Source organism: Scatophagus argus, chromosome 3, assembly GCF_020382885.2.
Source record: "Scatophagus argus isolate fScaArg1 chromosome 3, fScaArg1.pri, whole genome shotgun sequence".
NCBI classification, from domain to species: Eukaryota; Metazoa; Chordata; class Actinopteri; family Scatophagidae; genus Scatophagus; species Scatophagus argus.
The window spans coordinates 25,632,829-25,649,335 of NC_058495.1; the positions used below are offsets into that span (position 1 = coordinate 25,632,829).

The window sequence follows — 16,507 nt, forward strand, 5'->3', positions numbered from 1 at the left end:
CGGATATGTCCTGACGCTGCAGTTTAATCACTACCGAACGAAGCATTTACTTCACATGCAACACAAAATATTCACAGTTTAGTCTGAGTAGAAGAGTTAAATAGCTGAGCACAGATTACTGAAAACTGCTATCTAGCTGGTGGGGGGGTTAAACACGCCACAAAGTGAACCACAGCTACAAATCTTTGTATGTAAACTCCATCCATACGATCAATACACAAGTACACACAGTACGGCTTAAGAATATATTGAAATGTCCATTGCTTCCATACCTAGTTGGAATACATTTGCATTCAGGTTGAACATCATCAAGGCAGAAATTTACTGACCTCTGAACATTTACAAAGGAGCATAAAACAAATGAGGAGAGAGCCAACAAGTCATTTGTTTTTTTCATTTTATGGCTGAAGCTTGAAGCTAAGATATACATTATATCCTATTAGCCCCTCTTGTAGCAAATCATCTTTGACCAACTGACACCCTCTCTTCTCATTAGTGTCCTGTTACTGATTGTCCAAGGAACATCCTCTCTTCGGTTGAAAGGCAAGTGTGCCCCTGCAGCAGACCATTCACGAGCCAGATGGAAAAGGAAAAGTTATCTGCATATAAGTGATGGTATGATAGCACACAGCGACTCATTAGGTATATGAGGGGTGAATTAGTCGAGACGAGCTCAGCCTGTTCCTGCACGTCATCTCCCCGGTTCAATCTGAAATGGAACTGTCACAACCGCAGCCTGATGATCCACTTTACTGCCTTTTCACCAGGAGTTTAGGGGAAGAGTATGTGCTCTGACAGAAGTCTAGTGAAATTGTATGGATGTCTGAAAAGAAAGTTAAATGCCTCCTTCAGTGGGCGTGTTATAAATGTCTAGACAGCAGGATATCTTAATTAATTCTGATTAATCCATCAACAATCAATTATCGCACACTGTTAATGATCACAGCTCATCATTACCAGCTATCAACGAATATCCAATTGTCAACCCCCTGAAGTTCTGCAAAGATGAACTATAATCACTCATAATCCTCCACCTTCTAATTAAAAACACAATCATCGTTAAAATCATTGCTTCGTCGTCCCCATCCACCACCTGATGTTTTTTGGCGATAAATAATAATTGTTAAAAATCAGCATCAAAGTTGTACATGTATTATTACTATTGTGTCTTTGTTGCCCACAACCACATCTCAAGTGGAACAATGATTAACAGCAATCACCGTCAACAGTATCAATAATACCGTGGCTGGCGTTAAAAATCAGCCTCATTATCACCATTATCTGTGTGCTTCTCCCCCGCTGGGAGCTGCAACAGAAACCATTTCATCATCTGGTGGTGGGGGGCTGGCAAGTGTAATCAGTCTTTGCTTGAGAATCACTTTCATCCTGTTTTCTCGATTGTTTAATTTAATTATTTATTTACACTATAGAAACCAGAATTTCTATTCAAAGTAGATTAATCAACGCAAGAGATGAAAAATGGACGCCTACTCACCTCTTAATCACAACTAAATCACAAGAGGGTCCTCCCAACTTTGGGGCAACAGTCTGGGAAAGACCTTTTCCTGTTAAACAAAGACTCTTCCCTTTTGCACAAAGCACATACTTCTATGTACTGCTACCTTAGAGAGCTACACTTTGTCACCACTCTCAGATCTGCCTTACTGGCTGGAAAATAAAACTAATTAATCAGAGTCACACTAAATTTACTTGCTAACAATCACATTACACTCACTCACTTCTTTTTTTTAATCCTTAGCAATATCGATTTATTATCGAGATAATATACTGCAAACTGCAAAATGTTTGACACGAGAAAACAGAATGAGAGGTAGCGGTTTCCAAAAAACAAATGATAAATTCTTCCTACTGTAGGTCTGCAGGTGGAGTGATGTCGCAGCGGTGCTGCACTGCTTCAAGCAGTCAAGCGCAAACTACACTGCTCTGATCTATACTTAAGCCTGAGTGGAGAGCGGCTGCAGATATAGGACTTTCTTATTCACTGATTTTCCATGTGCTACCAGTGTGTGAGTGTGTGTTTATTTGTATAACTGTGTGTGTGTGTGTGCGTGTGTGAGACAGCTTGAGGGATGCTAATATTTGTTGTGATTCTCTGGTCAAACACTTCAGAGGAGTTGTTGGCGCTCTGACTTCAGAGCAGCTCAGCAGACGTGTTGAGAATCAACACCAGAGAGGATAAGAGAGGAGGGGGAGAAGGAGGGGAAGCTAACACACACACACACACACACACACACACACACACACACACACACAGGTGTTCTTGTTTTGAAAAACCTTCCTTCATTTGTTTCACACACAAGCACATATACACTCACAAAACAAGATCTCCTCTCCCTCTCTCACACACACCCACACACAATACCATACAAATAACCTCTGCTTTAATGAGAAGCAACATGATGCAGTAGGGGATAGTGATTATGCCAGCGATGCTTGGAGGTGTAGCACTGGGTGAAGGGTGTGTGTACGTAGTGACACCGCCTGGTGGAAACTGACAGCCTGTGTAATGACTCTCATTCACCTGAACAGCAGTGCACATTAGTGAAAGGAAAGAGGGCTTCAGGGTGAGTTTGTGCATGTGTCTTAGAGAGACAGAAAGAGGAAGGAAGAGATTCACAACAGAGAACAGAGACACAGACGGTAAGTGGAGGTCAAGTAAGTGAGCGATAAGATGAAAAGAGCAGGAGAAGGGAGATAGGTCAGACAGAGTGACAGATGCAAGCAAATACAGAGAAGGGATGAAGCACAGAAAGAAAGGTGGAAACAGAAAGAGGAGACAGATCAATAGAGAGGAGAATATACAGACCGGAGGAATAATGGAGAAAATAAAAATGAGAAAGAGAGAAACAAAGAGATCCAGAGAAGATGAAAGATCAGAAACAAGAGCATACAGTGGCACAAAGCCACATTCAGATCAAACACGATGCAGATTTTCACCTTCACTGCTGCACTGAGGAATTTCAACAGTTCCTCTACGAGCCACCAATGCACTGACTACATGTGCTCTCGCTGTACAGGAGCTGTTCTCCAGCCTGTGGCTCTGTTTGTGTGCCATCTCAGACCGTTGACTGATTAATCTCAAGTCATTAGTAACAATGAAATCCACTCGTTTTTCTTTAATTTTTCTCCACAAACAGCTCTTGTGTAGCCAAATGCTAACCTGTTTTTGTTGTTTGTGTTTGTGAAACAGAGCTCCAGAAAGTGCACATAATGAACAGCAAGACTAAGGAAAACAGGGGAGAGAGAGAGAACTGAGAAACTGATGTTAACAAATTAGGAGGAGAAACCTGCTTCTCAAGCAAATTAAAAAGTGCCAGCACAAGTTATATTTAATTTATTTCTTACAGTGTATGTGTTTTTGAGTTTTCAGTCAGTTCATTTTGGGGACAGCAAAAGTGTAGCAATTGTTGCTCAAACACAAATAAGGAAAGTTTATATTTGGCTTCGAGGAGACGAAGGGAATCAAAATTCTCCACATGTACATGACTTAAAAACATTAAAACAATAGACTGCTTTCAGAGAGACGTAAACTCTACTCACACCCATCATTCTTCCATCTGTCCACATCACTTGCTTCTCTACAAGTTTCTGCGTGTGCAAATCAGAGTGAAAAGATGAATTTCCCCACAGGGAAAAATAAATAAATAAATGAAGTAATTAAAGGCTTGCTGTGCTGTACACCCAGTGGTGGGGAAAAAAAGAAGCATGAAGAAATCAATAAGCAAATCAATGACCATTACGAATGCACAGGTTAGACATAGTGGCTCAGAATGTAATATTAAATAAACACCATGTTGACTTCAGACTTCATGTTATTCTTTGTACATAGAGCTGACTTCATACGAATTATAATGAAAGTAGCTTGATCAGTGATACTCTGCACTAAAATAAATGTTCTGAATAGAACTCATATAAAGACATTGTCCATAACAGACAATTATGTTTTTGAAGTGAGATGCAGGGCTGCTTTATCCGTTACATGGCATCACTCTAAACAGAAACACTGAATATACTCAAAGTTTTCTGTAGTCTCCATCACAACAAGGTGTCAGCTGAAAATAAACAAGCCAATGGTTTAACAGACACTGACGTTTCTCTGGTTTTTTAGGCATGGTGCTTAACACTAATAATGCTGACCACCAAATATTTTCTTGACATCTAAAACAAAATATTGTTGGTTTTATTTACAGTACAATTTCCGACTGAGATTTCTTTCCAAACATAACTGATATTTTTAAGCTTTAACAGTTTGCTGCCTGACTGTTTGCCAGCTTACGAGCTCAGAGAGCTTTATTTTCCATTGTAAACACATTTTTATTATTGTTGCATGAAAAGGTGTGTAATGTTGAAAGAGTAAGGACATATTAAATGGAACAGAACTGATAAAATAGGTGGAACCTACAGTAGCTACTGTGATTGACCAGCAGTAGCAGGCCAGGCTGGCTAGCAAGTTAACATACTTCAGCTCCTGCCTGATGAGTAGTCACTAAGCTTCCAGCCCAACCTTTTTGGCGTGGACAAGAAAATGAGACTTTGTGGCGTTACTGCCGCTTTAGTGTGCTCTGTCTGCGTGTCCAAATTTGGCTTACTTAGTTGGCTTGGCTTGCCACACAGCGTCATCTGTGAATGAACACAGATAGAAATACGAGGTGTGACAGTGGCAGTGCTCTGTTCAACACAACGCTGCATGTATTTTTAGAAATGTAAATGTATAGCACCTGCTGAAACACTTCTTGTCTTTCCTTATTGAAACCTGTATATAATACTGACACCACTGTACTGTGTCACGTGGTTAAACCATGATTTTTGTTAATGTCTACATCCCAATAAGCACAAGCTAACTGACAGAATAACAAAAACCACAAACAAATATGCTGTGTAGGAGTAAACATAAAAACCAACATAAAAACACTTTTCCTCACCTTAACTCTCCTTGATAACATACAAACACACTCACTCAGTTATGTACAAGCACTCATGCACACACACACATCCCTCTTGTACATATGTAAATGCTTGCCAATAAATTTTGTTTATTTTGAAGGCATGCGTCTGTTGAATTATAAATGACCATATGGGAAGGTTGTTCTATGAACTGAGGGCTGAGAAGGAGAAGCAAAAAAAAAAGTAAGGAGGAGGGGAAGGAGGAGAGGAGGAGGAAATAGAAGCAGACAGATGCATGTAATGAGGAAACACTACTGCGCTTTGCCTCAACCCATATACTGTCAGAGGTAATCAGACTGGATAGATGGATCGAGAGCAGAGGAAAGAGGAGGAAAGAAAGTGAAGTTAAGCATAAGTGGACTAAAAAAGGATATATGTGGGAAGTGGATTTCAAGTGAAGGTGAAAATAGAGAAAAAATTAAAATAAAAGAGAGGACAGTTGAGATGAATAGAGATGGCACGATGAGAGAGGAGGAGGTGGAGAGAAGAGAATGACGGATGAGAGGGGAAAAGAGGTAAGTTTAAGGTGGAAGGCAGATGGAGCAAAGGACGGGGGAAAAAAAAGGAGAGCAGGAAGTTGACAGGAGGAGAAAAACAAAAAGACTGTTGATGACCGAAGAGTAAAAGAGGTGAAAAGAGGTTGGCAATAAGAGGAGGGGAGGGGAAGTGTTGTGGAGAAGGGAGGACAGGAGGTTGGTAGATTAACATTTATTCAGTGTGCTGAAGGGATTTCAAACATGGCATCCACCGTTTGTGTTTGGCAGATGGCCGGAGGAAGAGTGTGTTAACACTTCAACTCAAATCAGCCCTCTTCAAACTGCACCAAAGAGAAAGAAGGATAGGGGGAGAGAGAGAGATGGAGAGGGGGGTTGGGGGGGTAGTGAAAACTATGTGTTGGTGTGTGAAAGAGAAAGATAAGCGTGAAGACAAAGAGAGTGAAATGTCCTCACAAGGATAGCAGGATTACAGCTGAGATCTTGGGTGTTGCTTTAAGCCGGGCCACAAATTAGACTCCCCTCAATGTGATCTGCCGAGGCTCACTGAGCATTTGCTTGGGTTAGAGGTGCTCGCACTGGATGGAGACCAGTATGACTTTCCAGATCAGACTTTTACCAGTAAACACAGATTCGATTTGAACCTCTTCTTCTGTGAGACTTGAACCCCTCCTGCTGCCACTCACTGTGTTGCCATTTGTTTTGTTTTGCTTTTTTTCCCTCTGATTTTCATTCAAACCGTTGAACTGTGTTGTTTGTTCAGAAAAATGCTTCATCATTAGTGTGCCAGTGTGACATGGGAAATTGGCCATGCAGTTGAAGAGCAATGCATCATTATTTTAGGCTTGGACAGTTTCAGAGTTTTAAGAACACACTGAATATCTTCATTATTATCAATATCATCCTCTTTCTCACAGGTGGTGGGAGTGTTGTTCATGTCATCAGCCTGTCTGAGTCCTGCCTTCTGAGAGGACTACAAAAATCTTGTCATCACATTATTATCTGCGTCTAAAGCCCTTTTTAGCACCCTTGTTTGCCTCTCTTCTCTTTTCTGGCATTATAATTTATATGAAGGGCCTGGCATATCAAAGAAATTCATTCCAACAACAATGCCCACCATAATGCCAGGCCCTGTGGGTGGCCCTGGCTGGTGACCCAACTGATGTACAGTGGAAGCCAAAAATTAACATCAACACCAGCTACAAAAAGGACTAGAATTAGGAATTCTGATTAAAAAGTCTGAATATATGATCAGATCGTCTTTTTTTAACAAGTCATCCCTCTGTGAAAATACAACATGCATTAAAGTTACCGTACAGTCGCCTTTGTTGTTGTTTAAGAGAACATGGAGCTACATGGAAAGGATTAAACACTCAGGGTTTAGGATTAGGCTAGGTGGCAAGTGTGTGTAAGAGAGAATTTATCCTACTGTGAGACAATGTGTTCTGAGACTTTTTCAAGCTCTGAAACAGAAAGAGATCCACTGTTTCAAAAGGGGAATTAAAGTTCAACCTGACTGAGGAAAAAAAAAAAGAAAAAAAAAAAGAAATAAAACCCTTTTACTCATGTTTAAAGTTTTAGCTGCAGCGAGACGGTCTGCCTGTCTCACCACATTCCCTTGTTCTAATAAAGACAGCACACAAAGTCCTTTCCCTGGGGTCCTTTTAAAATATTTTCTCAAGAAAATGAGCCTTTGTACAATCACAGCAAGCAAGATGGACAGTTTCCATTACCAGGCCCTTGTAATTAAAGGATTTGTACTAATAGCAAATTTATCATAATTCCTGTTGGCTATCAAGTCCATGACAGGCTATTTTATTTCGGCGAAATGTTTCATTTAAAGCCTTCAGGTTAGCGCAGTGTCTTCGCCTTGACATCTAAAACCCCGTAATGAGATGTGTAACCACGCATGGATCTGTGCGCGCCAACACACACACCCAAACTGCAAAAATGTAAGCACACAAGTGCAATCATACTGGATCACACTGGTAATGCACATGCATGTGGGTTTAATGGCATAGACGCACATACACAGACATACCAAACAATCTGCTTCCGTGGTTCAATCCTAATAGAGGCCTGAGGTGGCCTTGTACACACACACACACACACACACACACACACTTAGAGAACATACAATCAGCCAGACGTCATTAGTGCACACAAAATCATAGCAAACACTTGACACAGCATCACATTCACATGCTAATGCACAGTCTAATGGCCAAACACACACACACTCTCATACTACATTCAGTACCTGCCTCAGTCTGCACATCATTACAGCAGCCTGTCTTTGCTCCAAAATGAAGCCTCACTTTGACAAAAGTCTGTGTAAAATAGAAGCTGCAAGCTTTGATCATCACGCAGGATTGAAATAAAATCCTTCTGCACACTCAAAGTATGTTTGGCTTCCTGCATCAGACTTTCAGAAGTTTAGGAAATTAGTTTTAATAGACTTTGATATCACATTGTGAAAAGGTAGTGGCACTGAGAATGTGAAATGTTCATCAGCTCCTTGTGAGCAAGTCCAGCAGGTCCTTGTTCTACTGACATCTGGCTCTCAGCAGGTGGTTACGTCCAACAGTAGGACACATTCAGAGCTGTGCAGTCAGTCAGTGACTCTATGAAGGACACCTCAGCAGCACAGAGGTTTGGACCCGTGCCCTCCAGCTGAAGGAAGGTCTCCTCACCCAATGCACCTTTTCCACCTCAACATGTTTCGTAAACCAACGTTTGGGCCTCGACTTTCCTCTCTTCAATAACCAGTACGCCATCTAAAACAGACACCTCATTCACAAAGCGGTTTTAACACTGGTGCCTGTATGATACCTGAGTTTTTGAACCAATAACGGTACTTCTTTTGATACCTCAGATGACAGAACGTGAATCTTTGTCTTGATAAAATAGTCTAATGCTCAATATTTAAATTTGGAGCATCTGATCCCAAATTTTGGCCTTTGACAGTTTTACCTCAGCTCTACATTTTAAAATATGGTTAACTGGAGGCATTTTAGGTGAATCTATAACATGGAAGTTGTGATATTATTTTACGAAATGGCTCACCAGCAAAACTTACTGATGTTCCTTATGACTAATTTTCCTTACGTTTAAATGTCAAGTAGAATCCATAACCACTGTTCTTAAACCACGATACAGCCAAACATTTCAAATACAACAATGTGGCCTTCACTGAGCGCAGCACTCAAAATATTTGTCCTCCTCCACCCGGCAACACCTGTCCCCTGAGTGAAAGTTCCTTCCCAGTCAACTACTCACACACATCGCTAGTGAAAAACAGCCACGAGAAATGAGATGCAACAAAGCACCTAACTCCACAACCTGTCAATCATGTTGGACACTTAATGGAGAAAAGTTTCTTCAGCTAAGCAGCACCAAATGAAAGGAAAAAAAATCAACAAACCAGGCAAAAACAAATTATTAGAAATAATTATTAGAAATAAACCAAAACTTTTTACTGAGCTAAATGAAATCAATACAAAAATCAAATCCAACTCAAAAACTACTGCAAAAGTAATCCACCTGTGTCAGTGCAGTACTCACAAGCGATGATGTTGCCATAGCGATTCTTGTTGCGGTTTTCGTCCTTCTTGGCCGTTTCCCAGGGTGCCGTCTGTCCCTCAGCCAGGGCCTGAACATACGCATGTACACAGGACACAGACACACACACACATTGTTTGTTATCGAAGTATGTTCGCAGAAATATGCATGCACATATGGCCTGATGCCCAGAGCTTGTACACTGACACATGGGCAGGCGCAAGTTAAAACAGTCCCATGAATATTAATGAAAAGACATTTAACTGACAGTTTGCAACAGACCACACTCTCTTCCACTCAGGGCACTGAGGTTATTATGGAAGAAACATGAAAGAACTCTGAGTTTTGAGAAGACTGCAACACAACACAAAACACGCAGGCAGCTCATATGTGATTCAGCTTTCAAAACTAAAATAACCACATAAATATCTAAGCTGTAAGTGTAGGTCTTTTCAAATTAAATGTAATATAAAACCACGATTTAGATAAGTTGTTTTTTGTGTGTCTTCTTATTATCATGCTTTCTAAAAGCAGAAGCAGTTCAATCAAATTATGAGCTATTGTTCACTTTTTGTGAACAATAGCTCATAATTTGATTGAATTGGTCTCCCTGTCAGACATAGTAAGAATGTTGAAAAATGCTTAATTTTTCAGGGACAAGTCTTGTCTTAATGTGGCACCGTAATTTTAGTGCTAAAAATACAATTTCAGCAAGGATTCGATGGTTTCGTGGGTAAGCAGAAAACTGAACTAAACTGTGTGCCAGTGATGATATTTTAAGTTTATCAGAAAACAATACCAAGAGCAGCTGCAATGAGAACATAATTAGCGGATTTCAAAGACACTTAGCTAAGATCAAGGTCTGCTTCTCCTCTACAGACACCACAGAACACTCCACTTCCTTATCTGCAGCTTAATGGCCAACGTGACAGCGTTTGAACACCGTACAGAAGCACACAATCAATCAGGTGAGTTCATCCTTTGGCCAGGTTAACGGATTGAAGCCAAATCTGTGATACTTATTTTAAAAACATAACCCCCTTCCAGCTTTATTGAAACAGGTTTTAATCCCTACACTGAATTTAAAAGTGACCAGCAGCAAGGAGAAATCTGACAACAGATGGAACAATATGCATTTCTACATGTCCAAAATGACAAAGCACCGGTAAACACCGCAGGAGCTGATAAAAGACAAAAAGTTTGGGTTCATTGTTCCACTGGTTTGGTCTGAAAAAGAATATTTTCAGTCCTTTGTTGGAGAAGAGAAGACAGATTGTCCTTTCTTCCTGCTGTGAAGCTGGCCTGTGTGACGAGCCTTACAAACACAGCAAGGACAAAACATCCATGAGTGCTTTTGAGTGTGCATGTGTGGTGAAAAACACACGTACAGGACACACTGGATATAGATAAGTGTGAATTGTGTACTATTATGTGTACTATAATCTGACATGCATGCACTGTATGTGCAATCCCATATGTGTACATAATAAAAATGTGTGTGTGAATGTGTGTAAGATCATTTTGAAGCCTGTGCTATGCAACAAAACCTCAACCCTCAAAGGTCATCATATGGTCACTGAAGTATTTTAGAACAACCATTTTAACACACTGGAAGAGATCTCTCTCTCTCTCTCTCTCTCTCTCTCACACACACACACACACACACATTCTCTTCCTATAGAATCAACATCCTTTCTGAGTCCATTAAGGGCTTAAAAAGACCAGACACCAGCTTTCACTTTGATATGACCTACATACACACACACACACACAACAATACTGTACAAATGCACTGTGACAGAAACAGACACCTAAACTTATCGCTCAGTCAAGCAGAAAATGGATTCTTTTAAAGTGCCATATGGGCCTCAGAGTGTGTGTCTGTGTGTATTTTCTACATTGCATACATTCATTTACAAAAACTGGGCAAAAAAATATATTTTTTGGACATTTTAGGCAGGAGATGTCTGTAGGAGGTTTATGCATCTATGCTTGTTTGTGTGTGTATGTGTGTGCATTTAAATAAGATGTGGGCTGTTTGCCCTTTTTCAACCTGAAAAAAAACAAAACAGTCTTAATCAAACTCCTCTCATTTGAATTTGGTTTCTTTTTGGGATTATTAACATTCTATATAAAAATACAGAGTGAGGTGGGTGGACAGAGGACAAGAACATAGACACAAACACACACAGAGACACACACACAGTGAGTGGGTTTTCTTATCAGCAATAATGGCCACAATTATTAAAATAATCTATTTAAAAAACTCACGACCATACTGAAACGTGTTGGAACTACAGCCTGTTTGTTATCCATAATAAATCAACTTTCACATAATATCAGTTGAATAAAGTTTTGACCATATACTGAGTTTGAGTTTGACTGAAGCCTCTCAGCGATCTCTGACACTGTCTCCTCCTACAGAAGCCCTGAGAGGGAAGTAAGGGGGAAAAAAGTTCTGGTCATCCATTTTTTAAGTCCCAAGGACAGGTGAAAACAAGAAGTTTTTGACAAGAAAAAGTTTTGCCAAGTGAAAAAACACTTTTGGCATAATCGCATTTTCAATTTGTAAAAACATATGAAAAAAAAAAACATTGGCAGATGAAAAGATGCAGTCGTAGTCGTCACACAGTGTAGGTGACATAATTAACAGTGTTAGATATACAAAACAATAGGCTGCATCTCCAGACACAACTGGACATTTTCTTCTTCATGTGACAAAGCTTCCATCAACCAGTGCTGTAGGTCACATTACATTAAACACTAAGAGAGTGGAGAGAGTGGAGACGTGGAGAGTCTAGATTGTAAAGCTGCCCAGCTTTCAGACAATGCAGAGGGCTCGTTTTAATACAAAAGGCTGTAATGCCAGTCAGGGCAGCATGTCGACAGTGTGGCTTCTGTCGGTCTTAGTGGGGTCAATAATGGGCTTCAACACAGAAGGTCACAACACATGCAGGACTTACAGGAACACACCAGTTTGTCATAGTACCATTGTATGCTAACACAACAGACATTTAAAGAGACAGAGATACAGCGTGAGAATACACATATTGTTTGTATAGGGAGTGTTGTGTTTTCTATGTCTACATGTCTTTTTCTATTAGCTGTTAGTGACAGGTGGCAGCTCTCACACACACACACACACACACACACACACACGCTCACACACACACCCCCTGGAGAATAAATCACATTTGCTCTCCCCTGAAACGTATCAGTGGGTATAAACCAAAATGACAGGAAGCAAATGAAAATATAAAATACAGCATCACGGAGGGACAATTTTCAACAAGCATGCAGAGTTGGTAATAGAAAATATTCATTCTTTTGAGAGAAGAAGATCGAGAGAAGCCGATTCTTCCTCGTGTCGTTTCAAAGAGTCATTTTCGGCAGGAGACAAAGCAAATGAAAGTAGAATAAAGTAAAGACAGGGAGAAAGAAGCGTTTGGTAGAGAGATAAATGAATGAAAGCGAGGGAATGGGGATTTGGAAGGAAAATGATCCCATGGTAGAGCGCCCATGACAAAGAATGATTGTAAAAATGTCTGTTTGTGATAAACTGTGCTCTAAACAAACAGTCAGGCCAGGCAGAGAGAGGAAGACAAAGGAAAAAAAAAATTAAAGGGCTCATGTATAAAGAGAGGGTGTGGTCCACACAGTGATAAGGAAGACAGAAAAATGCAGATACACAGGATGGGAGGAAGAGGAGAGGGAAAAAATAAGGAAGGAAAAAGAGAGTAAGAAATACAGTTGGAGTGTAGGCAAAATAAAAGGCAGAAACATTCAATCACAGAACAGGGCAAATGGGAGAACAGAAAGTGTTCTACTGCCTGCCTGTTCATTTCCCTAATCATCAATATTGATAAGAGTCATCCTTCCACATAAAACCAAATCCACTCCCACAAATATAACTGGGAAGTGAATAGAGAGGAACAATAGAGAGGAAATATGGACTTGACAATCAGTAGCTAGCTATACTGCTTGTGCCGCAAACATCATTTAATTCTTTATTTTTATTTTCAAATTATTCACTTACGAAAGTGCTGATATACAAGCAAGTTCCCAGCCGAAAACTGGGAACATGTGCCCCAGCAAACACTGCTCTATAGAAAAATATTAGCTCATGCAAATGCTTTGCGATGCATCTCCTCCATGCAAAAGGACTTCCCATCTCTTAGCAGGTGAGGCAGATTCAGATTTGCTGCAGTCGTTTTCACAGTCAAAGGTGCCTTTGATTTTTTTCAAATTTTGCTGTGTAGATGCCACATTCAGTTCAGGGCCATAAGGGGAAACTGAAGCATATCCTAACTTGCACTTAACAAGAGGCAGGGATATACTCTGGACACGGCGCCAGTCTGTCTAGCTTAGGGTTTTGTAATACCCATGTGCTTATTATAAAAGAAAATCCATCTCTATCTGACTCAGGAGTTATATGTAGGCATTCTGGGGTCACATAAACATTTTATTATACCTATTATCTGGGTGCTGTAGCTGTAAACCTTTGACCTTCTTATTAATAGCTGCTTGTCATATTGTCAATCTTAAGAGCGATGCCTATTTTACTGCTGGTCTCATTAAAAGCTCCTTGTGTGTGTGTGTGTGTGTGTGTACCTATTTACCTCATATTCCTCCTTGAAACCATAGCCCTGTCCACATTTCATCTGGGTGATGTGTTGGAGAAGGTCAGCAACTCGAATAGCCGGCTGAAATTGGCCTGCCTGGAACTGACCTGCAGAACACAAACATTTTACAGAGAAAAAGACAGAAGGACATGAATATGTAACCAAGCGGTTAGATACAGTAAGCATGTGGGAGGGAGAGAGGGTGGGAGGATGGATGGATGGATGGATGGATGGATGGTTAGAAGTACGGTGAAAATTATTATACACAATTGCAGTTGTAATCAGTCTTCATACAGTGAACAGCCAACATCTGTTCAGTCATAAACCACCAAGTTAGGTAGATGTCTCCATCTTTTGATCTAATGAATTAACTGGCTAGTGTAAGTTTCACTTTTTTTTCCAAGTTCTTGACAATACAGGTTATTGACCGTAATAGTCACATGATGGACACGTCCTCAGGTCCACCACCTGTTTGCATAAGGTGAACTGCTTTGTGCACTGTTAGAAACAAAACGAGGGAACAACTCCATTTCCAAACGATATCTTCAATGTGAGTTCAAGTGTAAATACAAGACTGACTACCTGATTGGCTGACTAACTTACCTACATGAATGATGAGTTACCTGATTAACTTATGGAGTAACTGAACAAATACGTTAATGACTAGATATCTGAATGACTAGTTTAACTTACCAACTGACTGACGGGCAGGCTGACAGGATAATTAACAGACTGGTTGACTGACTAATAAACAAACTGAGTAACTGACTAGCTAGCTAGCCAGCCGACAAAAACAGTGACTTAAGTATAGCTAGCAAACTAACTTAACTTACGGACCTACTGGATTCCTAAATAACCTAACGGGCCAATTAACTGCCCGACTGGTCTCACTGCCTAGTTAGCTAACTGACTGGCTACATAACGTCCTGAACGACTGACTAATTAACGGGCTAAACAACTGAAAAACTAACTTTTTGAATGACTAACTAAATGGATAGTTAGTAAACTAATGAACTGACTGACCGACTGAACAGCTAATAAACTGAATAACTAACTAACTAGCAAGCTAACAAAACTAGTGACCGAATAACAATCTAATTATAATAAAAATCTTATTAAGTGGCTAGCCAACTACTGACGGACTGAACCGATGGCAAGCTAATCAACCTAACTAACCAAATGAGTGACGGATTATCTCAACACCCGTCTATCCAACTTTCGAATTAACAAGCTAACCAACTAGCTGCCTGACTGGCGCGCTGCCTACCTGGTAACAGACTGGCAGACTAGATTGCTGATATACAAGCTAACCGGACTCACCAACTAACAAAGTGGCTTAACTAGCGATGCTGTGTGCACATACCACTCTGGTAGGAGAGCTCCACAGACTCACAGCCTCCATAGGGGAAACTCTGCAGGGTCAGGGAGGGCTGGGCGAGCGATGGCTGGCTGCTGTCTGTGAATGTGTGAAGGGAAAGAGACACAGGGCGGGAGGGGGGAGAAGGAATACGTGAGAGCAGGTACACGCCGGTTCCCTGTCGTGACGACGACTACGCCCCCTTCTGGATGAAAACAGGCGTACAAGTGTCGGCGCAACAGCAGATTCTGTGACCCTGGTCGGCGCTGTTGCTGCCGGAGTGGGACGTCAAACAGTTTAAAAAATGTCTGATTTTCTTTAAGGGCAGCAAAAGAGGAGAGAACGCAAACGTGATTATGTATGTCTGTGGAAAACATTTCATCAGTGGTTAGTAGATGTGAATGAAATGTGTGCTGATTGAGCCTGTAGATCTGAACACATCAGAACATGAGTCCTGGTGACGATGTAAGTGAAGTTTTTACAGTGAAAATGTGTGGCCCTACCATAAAACTCCTACTTTTATATATAAAGTGAAACAACACAAAGGAGAATGTAAAAAAGGAGGAAAAATAGAGAAAAACAGTGAGAAATGAATTGAAGAAAAAGAAACAAATGAATTTTTAATACCAAGGCCTATTTTAATTTCTTTTATTAGACTGTCGTGAAATGTCACACTTTATTCTTCTCATTGTGCTTTCAATAAATATGCCATTTTGTTCACTGCTGGCAATATGGCTTCTGACAACCAGCCAGGCCAGCAGACTCACTGGAGTGGAACAGAGAGTACATGTGTGTCTCAGAAGGAAAAGGGGTTGTAATATAAAACTGCGTGACTCTATGTTTTCTTAATGGACCTATTTGCATGTTAATGACGGCTGTGGATTCATTAGTGGCCTGAAGTGGCTTCTCCATAAGCCAATCTAAACACTGGCTTCCCTAAACGAATGAAGAATGAGCTGGCCACATGGGTCACTCTGCAGCTCCTGTCGGGCGTGTGTGTGTGTGTGTGTGTGTGTGTGTGTGTCTGTGTGGTGAAGGCAAAGGCAAGAGGGATGAAAAAGTCTAATTGTCATTACTCTGAGTGATTGAAATTGGCTGACAAGTCCAGATGTGTAGGAAAAGAGTAGAGAAGACAGAATGAGAAGAAGTGAGATGAAAGGAGGTGGAGAAAAGGGGGAAAGGAGGGAAGACAAGAGAGAACATAAAGGAGGAATCAGAAGAGCACTGAAAGAGCTGTGGAAGAAGAGGAGGAGGGAGAAGAGGCAAGCGAGGATGAGGTGAGGCAAGGAAGAACATGAGAAAACAAAGAAAAGAAGATGAAAAGGCAAGAAAAGATGGCAAAGGAGAAAAGAGGAGAGTTTAGAGGAGAGACGGGGCAGAAGACAGATGAGGGGGGAGTAAAGGGGTGACAGGAGTAAAGAGGTGAGGAGAGGGCAGGACAAACACTGTGCTCACTCAGACACAGCCGGTGGTGCTTTACATTCCTCCTTCACACTGACGCTCCATCA

General features: G+C 40.8%; 1 protein-coding gene across 8 annotated transcripts in view; it reads right to left on the reverse strand.

The window, feature by feature from the left end:
* The window catches only part of ptprt (protein tyrosine phosphatase receptor type T), a 287,747-nt gene that overhangs the window by 33,208 nt on the left and 238,032 nt on the right, over nt 1-16,507 (reverse strand). For all 8 annotated transcript variants that reach the window (XM_046385023.1, XM_046385025.1, XM_046385022.1 and 5 more), the window contains 3 exons: nt 15,006-15,098; nt 13,640-13,749; nt 9,024-9,111 (listed from right to left, as the gene is read on the reverse strand). In XM_046385023.1, coding sequence (XP_046240979.1) covers nt 9,024-9,111; nt 13,640-13,749; nt 15,006-15,098 — 291 coding nt within the window. The remainder of the gene's footprint in view (nt 1-9,023; nt 9,112-13,639; nt 13,750-15,005; nt 15,099-16,507) is intronic.